This window comes from Berghia stephanieae, chromosome 1 (genome assembly GCF_034508935.2).
Source record: "Berghia stephanieae isolate SIO BIC M18660-M18661 chromosome 1, UCSD_Bste_1.3, whole genome shotgun sequence".
NCBI classification, from domain to species: domain Eukaryota; kingdom Metazoa; phylum Mollusca; class Gastropoda; order Nudibranchia; family Aeolidiidae; genus Berghia; species Berghia stephanieae.
The window spans coordinates 86744713-86761374 of record NC_088360.1 but is presented as its reverse complement, the minus strand read 5'-3'; the positions used below and the strand labels follow the sequence as shown (position 1 = coordinate 86761374).

General features: G+C 34.1%; 1 protein-coding gene across 2 annotated transcripts in view; it reads right to left on the bottom strand.

Annotated features, from left to right (window-relative positions):
• Positions 1 to 16662, bottom strand: part of LOC144960260 (neuroglobin-like) — a 166568-nt gene that overhangs the window by 10093 nt on the left and 139813 nt on the right. For both annotated transcript variants that reach the window (XM_078893307.1, XM_078893299.1), the window contains exon 3: positions 2377 to 2617. In XM_078893307.1, the coding sequence (XP_078749433.1) occupies positions 2377 to 2528 (152 nt within the window). In that variant the 5' untranslated portion in view covers positions 2529 to 2617. The remainder of the gene's footprint in view (positions 1 to 2376; positions 2618 to 16662) is intronic.

The following is a 16662-nucleotide window of genomic DNA, read 5'->3' as shown; positions in this document are numbered from 1 at the left end:
CACACACGCACATACACAAACACACAAATATATATTTTATATATATATTTATATTTATTTATATATTTGTGTGTGTGTTGTGTGTATGTATATCAACCTATCTGTCTATTTATCTGTCCATCTCTTTATCTATCTTTGTAACATCATTATATCAATCAATAAATAAATCAATCTATCAATATATCTATCTATCTATCTATCTATCTATCTATCTATCTCTTTGTAGTCTGTCTGTCTGGCTAGCTAGCCGTCTAATCCTACCTAACTTCATCTATCAAGAATGAAATTCCTGTCAGCTTTCTAATGTCTTTTCCTGTCAACATGATTAGGAAGTTGTCTGGGGTTTTTAAAAATTCATTAATCCCATTAAACAACATATTGCCAATGCTTATTAAAACAATTGGGAGCCCCGGTAGCTCACTTTGGTGGAGCACTCGTTTCATACGCAAAGGGACCGAGATCCATTCCATGTGCAATTGGAATTTTTTCTGACCCCTTGTCCACCCAGCAGTGACTGGGTAGCTGGATATGTTAGATCTGGCGGAAAATACTCAGCGATTAGATTTGAGTCCTATCCAAAGGATAGCTGGCAATTGCTGTCTCCATTTCCACGTCATATAAACGGGGCTAAAATCCCCCTCCATTGGTCTAATGGTTCTGAAGGATTACTTTATTAAGACAATCTTAAACCTTAACCCGTAAACGGCGAGACAGGCTTTCTTTTAAGTTATTGGTTCTCAGTTCAGGCTGTTTCGTGAAGAAGGAAATATCGGCGATTCGGCTATAATACATTCGTGGTCGCAGCACTGTTACTGCTCTATTTGTGAAAAACGGTCATACATAATGTCAAGCTGGGTTAACGATTGGTCATCTCATTTCCTTATGGGATTGGAAGAAAAAGATTACTGTATCAGAATTGGGGAATTGACTTACGCCACTGAATCTTCACGCAATCACATTGGAATTTGTATGAAATCCACATCAACTCAAGGGCTTTTGCTTTTTTTGTGTTACTTTATTTTTTGTTCAAGATAAAGATCTGAACAAGTATGCCAGACAAAGCAAGAAAGAAAAATACAATGAAAAAAACATCCCAAACATCAGTCTACCTTGACTGGGGGATAGTACCTCAGACCTTCTGACTATCGGCCAACGTGCTACAATTGCACCAGAGAGGCTCCCGATAGTTGGGACAATCTTAGTACACACTTGTTCAGATCCTTATCTCACACCAGTGCCTGCTCCTTAATTTCTTAATTTGATATTTATTTGCTCATCTTTGTCTTTGTTTATTTATCAATTTTGAAACCGACTGTATGCCTTTCATACGTTTATTGATAAAAAGTAAGAAAATTATCCGGAAGCCCATTGTAAATATGAGCAAATCAAGCAAAAGAATTTGGTCAAATTAGTCACTGAGTGTAATGTATGGGTTTACATTAGAAAATGAAGAGAAAGATAGTGGATAGCAGCGAATGAGAAGGAAAGCGAAAGGGAGAACAGAAAGAGAGAGAGAGAGAGAGAGAGAGAGAGAGAACGAGAGAGAGAGAGAGAGAGAGGGGGGGGGGAGGAAGAGAAAGAAACAAATTAGAGAGGTGTCAGAAAGATGGAAGGGGGACGGTGGATTCTTCATAAAACCAAAAGCTTTGGTAAAAAAAATGAATATTGCAATCTGATTTACACATTCTAAATTGATGCATATTGTTGCATACAAATGAAATTAGATAGATTTTGGTTCCCGTGATTGAATTTCCATTATCTTTTTTTCTACCAACTACTGGTCAGGTCCTGTTGAGTTGTTATTGAACTGACTTTTGTACTTGAAATAATGAAGATTTCCAGCATTAACTGCGAACAGTTGGGTTACGTATGGCTAGAGATGTGTCCATCCATGTCAACAGTTTGGTTCTATTACCAAACCTTTCTACTCTCGATGCATCTCTTTTATGGTTGTGATTGCTGGACATTTACCTCAGATATCCTACAAAGGGTACAGTCATTTGAAAACAAGTTATGAAAAAGACAGATTTAAGCATCATATAGACATGCCACTTAAGTCGAATGAAGAGATTTACAGAAGAGTTATATCTCTATCAAGACCACAGATCCCTCCTATCTATAGTCATAATGAAAAAAAATTGTCTTGGTTTGGCCACCATGTTTCCCACCATAGAGACTTGGGCTTAAACCATTATGCAAGGGACCTTGGAGGGGAGCAGAACGAAAGGACTAAATGATGGAGGGATAAAGTAAAGGAATGAGCACGGGTGAGCAGCCAGACACTAATAAGGACAGCCGAGTACAGATCTTGATGGAAAACCACTCTCTAAGACCATTCAGGAAAACGAGGTGAGGAGGTAAGGTTTTAAAAATTACCTTGTAAAAATATGTAATCCTGTGGCAGCCAAATCCAAAGAAACGATGGCCCAACTGTCTCTCACCATCTTTTTCTCTTCAGCTGAGAGATATCTGTCAAGGTTGCCATCATTGGCCTTGTCCGAGGAGTTTGTGGAAGAGTTACACCCCATGATGTGGTGTGTGCACAGAGTACTTGCTTGACTGCAGTGCTAATAATTTGCTTTTCTGAAAGCCAATGGTGTCCAGACTTGTCCTGGTTCTGTGAAGTAAATAAAGAAGCGTAAAATGAACACGTATAGATCTGAGTTAAAAAATTGTCTTCGATTCTTATAGCCGACGTATTCCATCTCATTAAAATTTTTTTTGCAACAATCACATTCGTTGTCGAATGTGCCTATATCTGAAAAAATCACTACATTTCTCTCTCCTCGCGCGCGTGTGTGGTACTTCCAGGGTTGTCAGGTTGGATTATTTTAATCCAAATCGCCTATTTTAAAAATTATTTTTGACGTGTTTAACTCACTCAACCATAGAACGGACTACATCTGTAGTATACCCGGGGTTACTTTTATCCCATACCTATTCATTACTTTTTTTCTGAGACAAATCATAAGCGTAATATCAAAGCTAATGTTCTTAATGTATACATGTTAATGGTATTTGAATGAAACCATCCATGCACATGCTTATTTGTAATACATTTTTAAAAAAATTTTAAAGTAACAAAAATCTCTAGGATTGAGTGAGTTAAATTGTCATTTTAAGTTTGGTTTATTGGATTATATATATTTTCTTTTTGCCTGTAAGAAATTTTTAAAATTTCAAAATAACAATAACACATTTTAGGTAACAATATTTATTATAATCCAAACCAATACGAAAAAATTCAGATTTCCAAATGAAAAAAATAAATAACATTTCTGGAAAAAAATGTCTTGATAAAACTTGAACTTTTATAACGCGCAATATTTACTAAACGTGCTCAAAGAGCACTTCTCTTGTGATGACATTTCTCTATTTCTCTGGCTATTAGGGTCAGCGAGAGAGTGTGCAGCCTCCAGATCTGAAGTTCCTGGGTTCGAACCTCGCCAGACGCATAATTGAGTCCTTGGGAAAAGTTCTTTACTCACATTCTCTCACCGTACTTAGGTCTAAAATGAGTATCTGGCCGTTAACAGCGTTGTCTTCGTCCGAAAAAAAAACTGTAATATCGCCAGCAGACGTATTATCACATCCTACATGTTAAGTGTTGTTGTTGGCTATGAACCCTTTGTAAGGCGCTTTGAGCACGTTTAGTAAATATTGCGCTTTATAAAAGCTCAAGTTTTTTCAAGACTTTTTTTTTCAGAAATTTGTTTTTTATAATCTGAATATTTATCGTAATGGTTTGGATTATTTATAAAATATTATCTGGCAACATTGGTTACATCATGGAGTAGGTGACTCTGCGGTACAATAACTCACTTTGTGACATAATCAAGCGATTTTGCGCGTGCTCAGCGACTGTATCCAAGAGTAAAATATTTTACACACACAATGCCGCTCAACCCAGGCAAAGTTTTGGTTCCATAATATGGCTGCTATGAAGCATTATGAAGGATGAAGCACGCTGAGTATGAAAAATCTATATTAAATAAGCTATAAAACTACTCCCATTAATTTTTGATTTGTTTTTATATGTTGTGGCACTAGCTCACTTTTAAGTTATTACCGCCTTTTGGTTTCTTTCTTCTCTGATACAGTACTTTTTTAATTGATCTTTTTTCCCCCTCATCTCTAACTCCTTACATCCCCATTCCTGTCTCAAACGCGCGACCTTTCCTTTTTAATCATATTATGCAACTTCTCCCAACCCCAATTTCAATTGGCCCCTCCTGCTTTCTTTTCCTTTCTCTTTTCCGTTCTATTCCTCCCTGCGCTCGTCTATCATTCACGCCTTCTTTCAATCCAACCCGACGAGATTACAACCCAATAACATTGTTGACAATGTTATTTTGTCAACGCACGTGTTGAGAGTGGGGGTACGTGTCCCTTACCCCTCCCCCCTCACCCTCCCAATTCACAGAGTGTGACAAGAACAATGTAAATATCGCTGGCCCAAGGTTTCCATAATGGAGCCAGACAGGGTGCGATTTTCCTGTGCCTGCGAGTTTCACTATCCGTGAGCTTAAGGCCATAGAGTTTGATGGATCATGATTTGTCTTCGATCTTCGATTGGGGCCATTCTTTATTATAGAAATACTAAAAATATGTTGGCAATGTCCATTGATCAAAAGTAAATTTAAATGGTGGTGCAAGAGGAAAAAGATAAAGTTGGGAATAACAATCCAAACCCGAGCTTCAATAAATATAAACATCTCTCTAGCATTTGTCCATGGAATCGCTATGCTCAACATGCTTATCAAAGCTTAATTTATTTGATATCAGTAATAATAACAATCTTTGATGCCATTATATAAATGTATATTTTAATCTCGTCATTTTGGCCAGAGCAAGGCAACAAGCCGAAACGTTATATATATTTGTGTATGTTTCGCGTTATGGGCCATAATTACTCTGAATATTTTTGTTATAGAGGAACCACGTTTACAATTTATTCGGCACAAGTGGCCTGCTAGGCGTCACTTTTGTCTAGTACTCTTACAATATCCGTCATTGCCCACGGGCAGGAATTTATTCATTCCTGTGTTGAGTTGCGTAATGTACGTAAATATTTTACCAAATCACACAACTCCACGGACAGGCCATACCTGTGTCAGACGCTTAGTCTCTGGTGATTGCGCTAAAATTCCAGTAAGTTTTTATTGGTTCTGTTCTGTATACGGCACCCGCAGGATTTTTCTATAACTTTTCATCTCAAAAGCAGTTAATGTCCATGCCTCACAGCCGTATAGAAAAGCAGTTAATGTCCATGCCTCACAGCCGCATTGTAATATGGAAAGTACCAGTGATTTGTACAGTAAAATTTTTATTTCGCAACTGACTGGACTTTTCCATATTTTTGTCAGTCACGTTCGTGTTGCTGTTGATATTCCTTTTCTTGCCTTAATCTCAGGTGTACTGGTACTGGTACCGTCCCTTTTTAGCAGAATACCCAAGTATTTAAATGTTGACACTTCCTCAAGTTTTTCATTATCGATTAAAATTCCGGCATATCCATCATATCTGCTGTTTACCAGTATCAGAGACTTTTCTGTACTTATTTCCATGCCGTATTACATTGCTTTTTTGTGCAAGTGAGTCAGTTATATCTTGTAGTTCTTGTTCGCTTTCAGCCATGATTCCATGTCGTCAGCAAAACGCAAATCACACAGTTTCCGTCCGCCAATTGATACAGAGACTTTCGAGAGCTTTGCTCATAATTTTCTCTAGCAGCACGTTGAAGAGCATTTGGGAGAAAATCCAGCCTTGACTGGCGCCCACATTTGTCCGGAAGAACTCATCAAGCTCCTTGTTGTTAAGACCTGCACTTGACGCAGTACTGTAGAGTGCTTCTATAATCAGGGATTGTATCCAGTCTTTTGGCCACCTTGTCTCACTCATTATCTTTGGGCATTGAATTATCATCGCCTTTACTGTCTCCTCTTCAACCTTTTTTAAAGTTCTGCTGAAATGTTATCTATTTCAAGGGTTTTGTTGGAGCTTAAACCCTGGATTGCTGCCTCAACCTCATGTTTCATTATTCTTGGTGTGTCTGAGTTTTGTGTATTCCTGTTCTCTGTCAAGACATGGATTTGGGCTGAAATCGATGTTATACAGCCTTTGCAGTATTCGGTCCATCTGTTCGTGACATCCTCTTTCTGGGTAAGTAGAGCACCCTTGCTGTCTTCAATTACAATAGCTTTTGGTCTACTTGTTTTTGTAAGCTTTTTGAAGATATCATAGGCTTTCTTTACATTCTTGTACTGCATCCGATGATCAATGTCTCTGCATTATCCCATACCCAGCTTTCCTTTGCTTTGCGCATATTTTTCCTGACTTCTGCATTTGCCTGTTGATACTTCATTTCTGGATTCTTCATCACGGTATTTGTCTCTCTTCAGTTCTCTCCTTTTGTCGCATAAATCCAATATATCATCCGTCAACCATGGTCTGAATTTTCTTCTTCTCTGTCCCAAAACCTCTTCTGCTGTCGAACGTAGAACATCGATGCTACATAGTGTCTATGTCGTTGTAAATAAGGTTTAGTGCCGCAAACTCCCCCCCCCCCCATTTGTGCTAGGAACTCTTCTGCTATCGTGGGGTCCTTGAATGTCTGAACATCAAATCTTAGGCGTGTCACCATGGCAGGGCGTTTTGTCCGTATGTTCAGTCTCAGGGAGCAGAACACCATATCGTGATCACTGTCTATATCAGCGCCAGGATAGTTACTTGTTTTCGCTTTGTTAATGTGTATTCCGTCGGGAGAGTGCCGAGTTGTTGTTCTTGATTGCTTGTGAGGATGTAGATTATTTGCAAGCATTAATTTGTATGTTTTGGCAAACTCTAAGAGTCTTAGTCCTCTATCTTGTGTTGCTCGGTGTGCAAAGCGTCCAACTGTCTGTGCCCGCCCAGTCTGGGTACGTTCCGTCCACGCCATGGCATTCCAGCATTACAACGAGGTTGTCTTTTTTTGGCACCTATGAAATTATTATTATTATTATTATTATTATTATTATTATTATTATTATTATTATTATTATTATTATTATTATTATTATTATTATTATTATTATTATTATTACTATTTTTATTATTATTATCATCATCATCATCATCATCATCATCATCATCATCATCATCATCATCATTGTTAAAATTATTGTTTTTATAATTACTATTATTGTTATTATTTTCATCATCATAATCATCATTATTATTATTATCATCATCATCATCATCATCATCATCATCATCATCATCATAATCTATTATTTATTATTATTATTATTATTATTATTATTATTATTATTATTATTATTATTATTATTTTCTTATCATTATTATTATTATTATTATTATTATTATTATTATTATTATTATTATTATTATTATTATTATTATTATTACTGTCATCATCATCATCATCATCATTCATCATCATCATCATCATCATCATCATCATCATCATAATCTATTATTATCATTATTATTATTATTATTATTATTATTATTATTATTATTATTATTATTATTATTATCATTATTACTGTCATCATCATCATCATCATCATCATCATCATCATCATCATCATCATCATCATCGTCATAATCATCATTGAACATCGACGAATTATAATGACATTAACAATGACAGAAATTCCTAAACCCGAGGTCCTTTATGAAAGAATATTTATCGTTGAGGTCGTCTTAACTGATAAATATTTATGATAATACTTTTCTGGCCAAAATTTAAAAAGGCATTTTGTCAGTGTTTGTCAATATTGAGAATAATGGTGAGTAAATGTATTTCTCTATATCTCAAAGCCTTGGGACTCATGTTTTTACTCAACAGCTATGTAATTATGTTACGGATGTTCAAAGTATTACCGCTATCACTTTTTTTTCATATTCTCCCTGCTTATCAAAATATAACCCTACTTCTATTTTACACAGAACAAATAAAAACTAAGGCGTCATTATGGTAAGAGCACTGCTTATAGATAGTTACTCATCTACACCTGAGTGTGAGAGGCAATACATGTAGAATGATTTAATCAATGCTGTAACTATGCGCCTAAGTAATGCGGTTATTGTCACACATTTTGTCATTAAACAAGCACAATAACTCTTGAATGTGTTGCAATTTGGGATGCCACGACAAGTTTAGATGGACCACATCAGGAAGTTGCTACTTCAGTCACGTAATTATGTTCGTGATTGAGTTTTTGGGATCTCTCATTCTTTCTCTCTCTCTCTCTCTCTCTCTCTCTCTCTCTCTCTCTCCCTCTCTCTCTCTCTCTCTCTCTCTCTCTCTCTCTCTCTATATATATATATATATATATATATATATATATATATATATATACCTATCTATCTATCTATATCTATCTATCTATCTATCTATCTATCTATCTATCTATCTATCTATCTATCTATCTATCTATCTATCTATCTATCTTTCTTTCTTTCTTTCTTTCTTTCTTGCTTTCCTTCTCTTGGTCTCTCTCTACCACAACATGAAAATAATATATTATTAGTTGAGAGGCCATGGGAGATAATACATCTGTTATAAATCATTATCATCATTGAAGTAGTTAGGGATTCAGTTAGTACTACGAGAGGAGTAACTACAGCAAATAGAAAAAAAATAATCAATACATCTAAAAGGTGCTCTTAATCTTTAAAAAGATTTTATCAAAGAAAGGGAACTCCATTACAGAAAAAAAATCTGAAAAGAATTAAAGTTATAGAGTTAGTTTTTTTTATATATTCGAAAATGGAAAATGGGAGGTTTTTCAATCCTTGGATTCTAATTAGAAGGGCAGAAAAGTAGGGTGGTGTGATCAAAAAGCACCATTGTCGCTTGGGTCTTTAACCCCCACTCAAATCATTATCAAACAGTATTTTTGAAGAAAGGACAGATAAAAATATTAGTTCGGGAAAAGACGAAGAGGGTAGGGGGGGGGGGCGGGTTCCGAGCAATTTTGAAAGTCTATTTTATCTAAATTGATGGTTCCATCGGGTATTTTCGTTAAATATAACACTTTATTTCATGACTTTTGAAATAGATTGAGAACGAAAAGTCGATTTGAACGGTAAGATTTGTGACTCTCTACAAAATTATCTATAACGACCATTTGACCCATTTTCTCAATGGAAAATATGAATTTGAGTATTTGTGGCTCCTCTATAATTTTTTTTTTTAAATTTATCTGAATGATGCGTTCTCTCAAATGCTTTCCATTTTTTTCCTTGAGATTTGTTACTGCCTTCAATTCAAGCTGTCAACAATGATGTTGTGATGCACCTTTTTAGTCTGAAATTCCATAGGCAGAAAGCTATTCAATTTGAATTAGGATTGAAATTTGCACGCTGAAAAAACACTTTTTTACATTTTGGTCGGAAATCGGTTACTTCATAGGTCAATCGATCAAAATGACAACTAATATTTCAAAACTTCTTCATCCCAAGACTTCATTCAATTTTCGGGATTAAGAAGTTTTGAAAAGTTGAAGATTTTTAAAGAAATCTGGTTCGATTTCAAGATGGTTTAACAAATTGAGGAAAAAATCGATGAAAATAAGTTTTCTTGAAAAATGTAAAGAGACGTCAGTTTAGGCCGTAGTGATCCGCTGATCTGTTCTCAAATTAATTTACAAGCGAAGCGAATATCTTTGCAGCATGTAATGTTGGATGGGGAAGCACTTCATGTTAGTGGTGAAACGGACGGACGTTGCAAAAGCCATGAACAATCGAACGGTGGCTTTGTTAATCAGTGATTAGGCTGATTTGACTCTATTCATTTCCAAGCATTGATTGGAAAACCAATAACCTTCTATTTATTTAGAAAGTTGTTTGAATATATCATAATAGGAATTGAGCGGGACGGATTTTCTAGAATAAAACGTAAAAATACACTTATCTATTTCCTTTTTTAAAGTTATTTTCTTGCTCGTACTTCATGTAAATTATTAATATCGTTAAACAGACTCGGTTGCATTTGTTGGTAGCGTTCGAAAGTAACTTGCTACTTGGAAACTGCTAACGAAATACAAGAATGTATTGCACGCTTTTCACAAATAGGGAAACGTTTCTTTTCAATCAGATGAATGCACTTATTTTATGTCAAATTTCTCGTGAAGAAAACCTCCAGAAAATGAAATTATGTCTGTTGGAAATCTATTTTCTTCTTGACGAAGGTAATTTGTCAGGAATGGGTTATCTCTTTCTGCCATAGAGAGCATCTATGTATGTGCGACGACAGCAATGTGTTTATTGTGTAACTAAAGCTTCGTCACAAATTCAAATGATGCATCTTTTTTTCTGGCATGCCATTTCTTTTTCAGAACGAATTGGTAAATTGTTTACAAGTCTCTGAGTGATCAGTCAATTCGTCATCCTCATCAGCTTAACCAATATTTTTCATCATCATCTTCATCCTCCTTATCATTATCGTCATCATCATCATCATCATCATCATCATCATCATCATCATCATCATCATCTTTATCATCTTTATCATTATCAACATCATCATCATCATTATCGTCTTTATCATTGTCAACATCATCATCATCATCATCATCATCATCATCATCATCATCATCATCATCATCATCATCATCATCATCAACACCACTATCACCATTACATTGGATTTGAAGCTAAATACAAAGTGTGCTACGTGTAAGAACACGAATAACAATTCGATTCTTAAATATTTCAACCTTCAGATATTATTAAATTTATCAAATAATTTCCATAACCTCTTGGCCGTTTCAACACTTTTTGATTATTTAATAGGCAGTACCTCGTTTAGTCTGAAGATACTTGAAATTAGCGAGTAAAGGTTAAATAAATGGCGCATATATTAACTATTTATGCCTTTCATAATCATTTTTCATGTCACGGTAAAACGACACAATTTTCATTTGCTTCTTTGTATGTGTAATTATATCTTCTATTTCTTCTTTTTTGTTTTGTTTTTGTTTTTAATGGTTTTATTTTACTCACGTATTGAACCAAATGAATACGACCACTTTTAAATAAATCTTATGAACGCAGGTGTCAAATAAAGATAAGTTATAGACGTCTGTATTAAGTCTGTTGGTATTCTTGTCATGAATTGTCTAATATATACACATATATTATTAACAACCAGTGGAAAACCGTTATTTATGCAGAGAGATAAAGTCTTTTACGAACAAACACTGATATATTTATATAGTATGCTAATGTATTGTGAAAATTAAGATAAATAGAGACGAATCTTTTGAGTCATCAATGATAAAACCGGTCTGGTGATGAAGTCTGTAGTGCGCGCAAATGAGTCTGGCAACAAGGTGTCCAGATGGTGATTACCAAGGCCAAGGTCAAATTAAGGACCGTTCATTATGGATTAGCAGCTATTCTTTATAACCATTTTAGTCAACGGGTGAATTATTTCCCTAAATAAAAAAAAAGGATCGCAAGTTACTAGTATATCAATAGTTTAATATATAATTTAATACATTATAATCTTTAATTTTGCCAGTAATTCTGTGGGGTTTTTTGGCAAAAAATTAGCATAGGATGAACAGAACAATGTTAACCCTCAACCCTCTTTTTAAAAAAGAATTGATGATGGTAAAACTGAATATGTATTATACTTACTTACAAACTGTCATGGTACAGTTCCAGACGGGTATTGAACACACTCTTGATCTTTTATATTTATAGTACCTACACACAGCTATTCATGAATTCCGGAGAACCGGCAGTGTACAAGAGCATTCAATACAGCTTATCCACTGTCCAATATAGACATTTTCTAGTGAATACAAATAACAATGAAAGATTAGGTAGCAGATCGTGACGTATCTTGGGAGATTCAGGGGTGGCTTCACTATTCATTTTCAACACCAAAACGGTCTACTAGAAGGTAAATATGTGTGTTTATGTGTGTGTGTTTATGTGTGTGTACATGTGCATTTGTGTGTTGTATAGTTAGTGTGTCGTATTAAGCTACTGGTCTACTCTCCAGTTTATTTACAAAAACACATTTTAAAAAGTTTTGGCAGAAGACTAGTATAAGTTCATCCAAAACTAGCCAAAAGTCTTAATTCATGAGAGTTCTCCAAAGTCTCAGCTTTGAGAGATTTTGTTTTTACAAGTCTTTGTCATTCTTAATCCAATGATATTTGAAGTTGGTTTTCGAACCAAAATGAATGGAAATTGTATTTCATGTTTTGTCAGAGTACTTAGTGATATTATCTTATCTTATTCTATCCTTCCTTTGATTATCGGTGGAACGTGAAAGCGTTCATATGACAATCAATTTGACCCTTCACAGAAAGACGAAAAGCCCACGTCTTTAAAAATAATGACTTGATAGACGTATCTGAGACCAATAGAGGAACTGTATTGATCACGATGTGATTAATGTGCTGAGGCGAAGGTAAAGTAAATTGTTTAAGAGTGGTAGTTTATAGCTTGAACGCTCTGGGTGCATAACCTTCGCCAGCATAATTTATGATGATGATGATGATGATGATGATGATGATGATGATGATGATGATGATGAATATGATGGAAATAATAACAATAATGCTATGATGCTAATAATAATAATAATAATAATAATAATAATAATAATAATGATTATGATGCTAATAATAATAATAATAATAATAATAATAATAATATAATAATAATAATAATAATAATAATAATAATAATAATAATGATGATGATAATAATAATAATAATAATTATAATAATAATAATAATAATAATAATAATAATAATAATAATAATAATAATAATAATAATAATAATAATAATAATAATATATAATAATAATAATAATGATGATGATACTGATAATAATAATAATAATAATAATAATAATAATAATAATAATAATAATAATAATAATAATAATTATAATAATGATAAGAATAATAATAAGAAGAAGAAGAATGATAATTATGATGATGATGATGATGATGATGATGATGATGATGATGATGATGATGATGATGATGATGATGATGATGATGATGATGATAAATGGACAATAAAGTAGATCAATATTGAAATGAATGAATAACCGATGGCTTGATATGACAACGTTTAGAATGGGAATTGGGAATGAGCTGCTGTCCAAAGACAATGACGGAACACCCTAAGACACACTATACAGAACGATTTCATAGTTCCATCTTGCTGAATATTCTACTTCATGATCGTCTTTAATTTCTTTTTATACAGTGCAAGTCGTCTTTTAATCGCCCCTTATGTACTTATTCAAACACGAATTGACTGTGGTAAACTTCATTAAAAAAAAAAAACCCAAAAAACCTTACCAAATTGTCACCAGGATATTTCAAACATAATAGGCGATCAGGTCAGTGACAACGTCGATGTTGTCTTTGTTACAGAGAAATAAACAATCGGCTATCGTGTCACGATAATGCAATGTAACAAAAACACGAAGCTTTATATATAAAATGATTATTTATAGTTATTTTGCCAATCAGAACAAGTGAACACCTGGTCAAATCACATAATTTCAATGTTCTTTGATTTTAATTTCATTATCAAATATCAACCATACAATATATTTACTTGTAATTCTTGAGATGAAGACATGTACCCGAGCAGAAAATGATAAAGGTATAAGGAAGAAAATGAATGGAAAAAAGTACAATGTCTAATAAAATAAACCTGCAAGAACCGTATATGATGGGATGCCTTGAAAGAGTTATTGAAACATAGTGGTTGATATCCTTTCAAACAAGTTTAGTTAGTAAAGATCCATTCTTGAACATCTTCAACGACAGAACCTTTCATATATTATTATGCTTCAAAATTACGTAAACGTCTTGCGTTATCTAATTTCTTTCATCTCTAGTTGAGTCGCTCGATGTCAGAATAAAAATGAGTTCAAAGTTTTAAGGTAATATTACACAATTCCTCGCCCTGAAGAGATAATCTAGTCCAGATATTGGTGAATAAACAGAATCAGGCGACAATAGCTAATCAATTTTGTATACACATTCTGAAATACATGCCATTTCTATTCATGAACTCTTGTACAATGGAACTTAGTCACGAATGATTTGTATTGCCACAAACCACAAAAAGTGCCGCATGGAATATGATTGCATAATCTTGGGAAAGGTGTCCGTAGTAGTCATGCTTGACGCTGCACGTCGCATGAGCTGCGGAAAAACATTGAAAAGAGGGAATGAGAGAGAGAGAGAGAGAGAGAGAGAGAGAGAGAGAGAGGGAGAGAGAGAGAGAGAGAGAGAGAGATAGAGAGAGAGAGAGAGATATGGGGGATGAGGTCAATCAGTTGCAAATAAAACTCCCATTGACTCTTGACGCTATAGTGAAGTCAGTTGTTAATAATTATGAACCATAATATCATGGGCAATTTAAAATTGAGACATCAAACGGAGTGGTTATTCCTGTGGTGTCCAATGTTTTCATGGAAAAAATTCGTTCTGAAAAATCTAAATTTAGGAGTACTTTAGAAAAAACAAAAACGGCGGGCTTATCCAGAAGACAATGAATTATTATTATTATTATGATTATGATGATTATTATTATTATTATTATTATTATTATTATTATTAGTAGTAGTAGTAGTAGTAGTAGTAGTAGTAGTAGTAGTAGTAGTAGTAGTAGTAGTTAGTAGTAGTAGTAGTAGTAGTAGTAGTAGTAGTAGTAGTAGTAGTAGTAGTAGTAGTAGTAGTAGTAGTAGTAGTAGTAGTAGTATATTATTATTATTATTATTATTAGTAGTAGTAGTAGTAGTAGTAGTAGTAGTAGTAGTAGTAGTAGTAGTAGTAGTAGTAGTAGTAGTAGTAGTAGTAGTAGTAGTAGTAGTAGCAGTATTAGTATTAGTATTATTATCCTTACACGGAAGGAAGTTATTTTTTTAGTTTAATTTGTTACATTTTGTTATTGGTTTTTGGGAGAAAAGAGGATACACCTTAATATTGATGATATAAATTTGATCGGTTATTGACCATTCCATGCTTGAACCTGTTCACGCCTTTGAGCTGAAGTGTTTGTATTCACTACACCATAGATCAGTTATTGATAGTCAATATCTTGAGTTTAATATCGTGCAGTAGAGTTGATGAACCGGAAGTGCTTTTGAGATGATTTGATAACAGTTTATTAAAGTTTGACAGAGCCCATTATCGATATTATTGAAAACCAATAAGTTAGGACCATCAATAGTACTTTCAAGAGTTAATATTCTAAGTTTAAAATACCCCACTTCCTGAGGTCTTTTGAATTTTTTGCGAAATAGAACAATGGTATAGAGGCCTTTTATGTGTTCCAATAAATTTTACAGCAAACAAAAACATGGGAAGGCAATAAAATCGAGATAGCTAATATTAAAAAATAATCCATATGATTTATAGATTTATGAAAATGTGACAAGCCATAATGTGAGATTTTGTAAATCGGGTTGATTTGTTTGTTTGTGTTTACCGTTTGTTATGCATTTTAGTTATATTGTTATCTATTATTAAGTATCAATTGTTAAATCTACCACTGACTTAAAAGTTGTTTTGTTATGATCTGATGCAAACAATATGTGAGCCAAAACTTCAATCTGCTTTTATGATGGAATGTCCCAGATTTCAACAAATAGATAGGATGGCAAAAATGTCAGAAATATAAGATTTTAGATTTTTACTTGCTAAGAAACTGGATTCTTTCTCCAAATTACAACAAATAAAAATCTCTCGTTATTGGCCATAAATTCAATTTTCAGCATCTAAATCACTCCGACATAACACTGTTTTGTAGCTGGTCACATATTATGATCATTTATCCATCGTGAAAGATAAAAGTGTTAGGTCCCAATAGCTAAACAAGTGTAACACTTGCCCTCAAGAGCAATGAGATCTGTTTTGATCCCAGACTTAATAGACTTTTATCTTAATTCTATTAAATGACAGGACAGAGAAGTCGTGTCTTCAAACCTTCTACTCTTCCGGTTCCAAACTCATTGGAAGTGTTATGTAACCAGCCCTTTGTATGACTAATGATGACTAGGTTACCTACATTTTGAACCATAAGGTGGCACACCTATTGGCAGGATGTATAGAAAGATTCTTAGACAAAAAAAAAAATATGCCATCACTCTGAAACCAGAAGATCAATGACACAAGGTATGTACCCAGTACTCTGGAAAAGTGGTTTGACACTTCCAATGAGTTTTTTGACATTAAACTCCTGTTCTCTATTTAGAAATAGTTTCCGTGAATTAAACGTTCAAATGTGATAATGAGTTAACCAATCCTAAAAATATAACGGAGAGTTGAAAAAAATAAGGCATGTCTTCTATTTGTCGAACGTGTTATTACTAGTCCATGTAATTTCAAACTTAGTCCAACCATCGACGTATACAAAAGACAGAATTATACCTATCTGTCCAACTAATTGGATCGAGGAAATGGAATGGCAAAGAGTGGAAGGATACAATTAGAAAGGCGGGTCAAAATTAGTTGGGGTGCCTCATCACTCAATTGTATGGCGACCACAGGAACATGCTCTCCTCCAGTCAAAGAGTTCTCCGCTGCTATCGATTTTCTTTATCGTAACTTCCGTCATTCTCACAATGCATGAGTGCAGTTTTGATAGTTATCATTAATC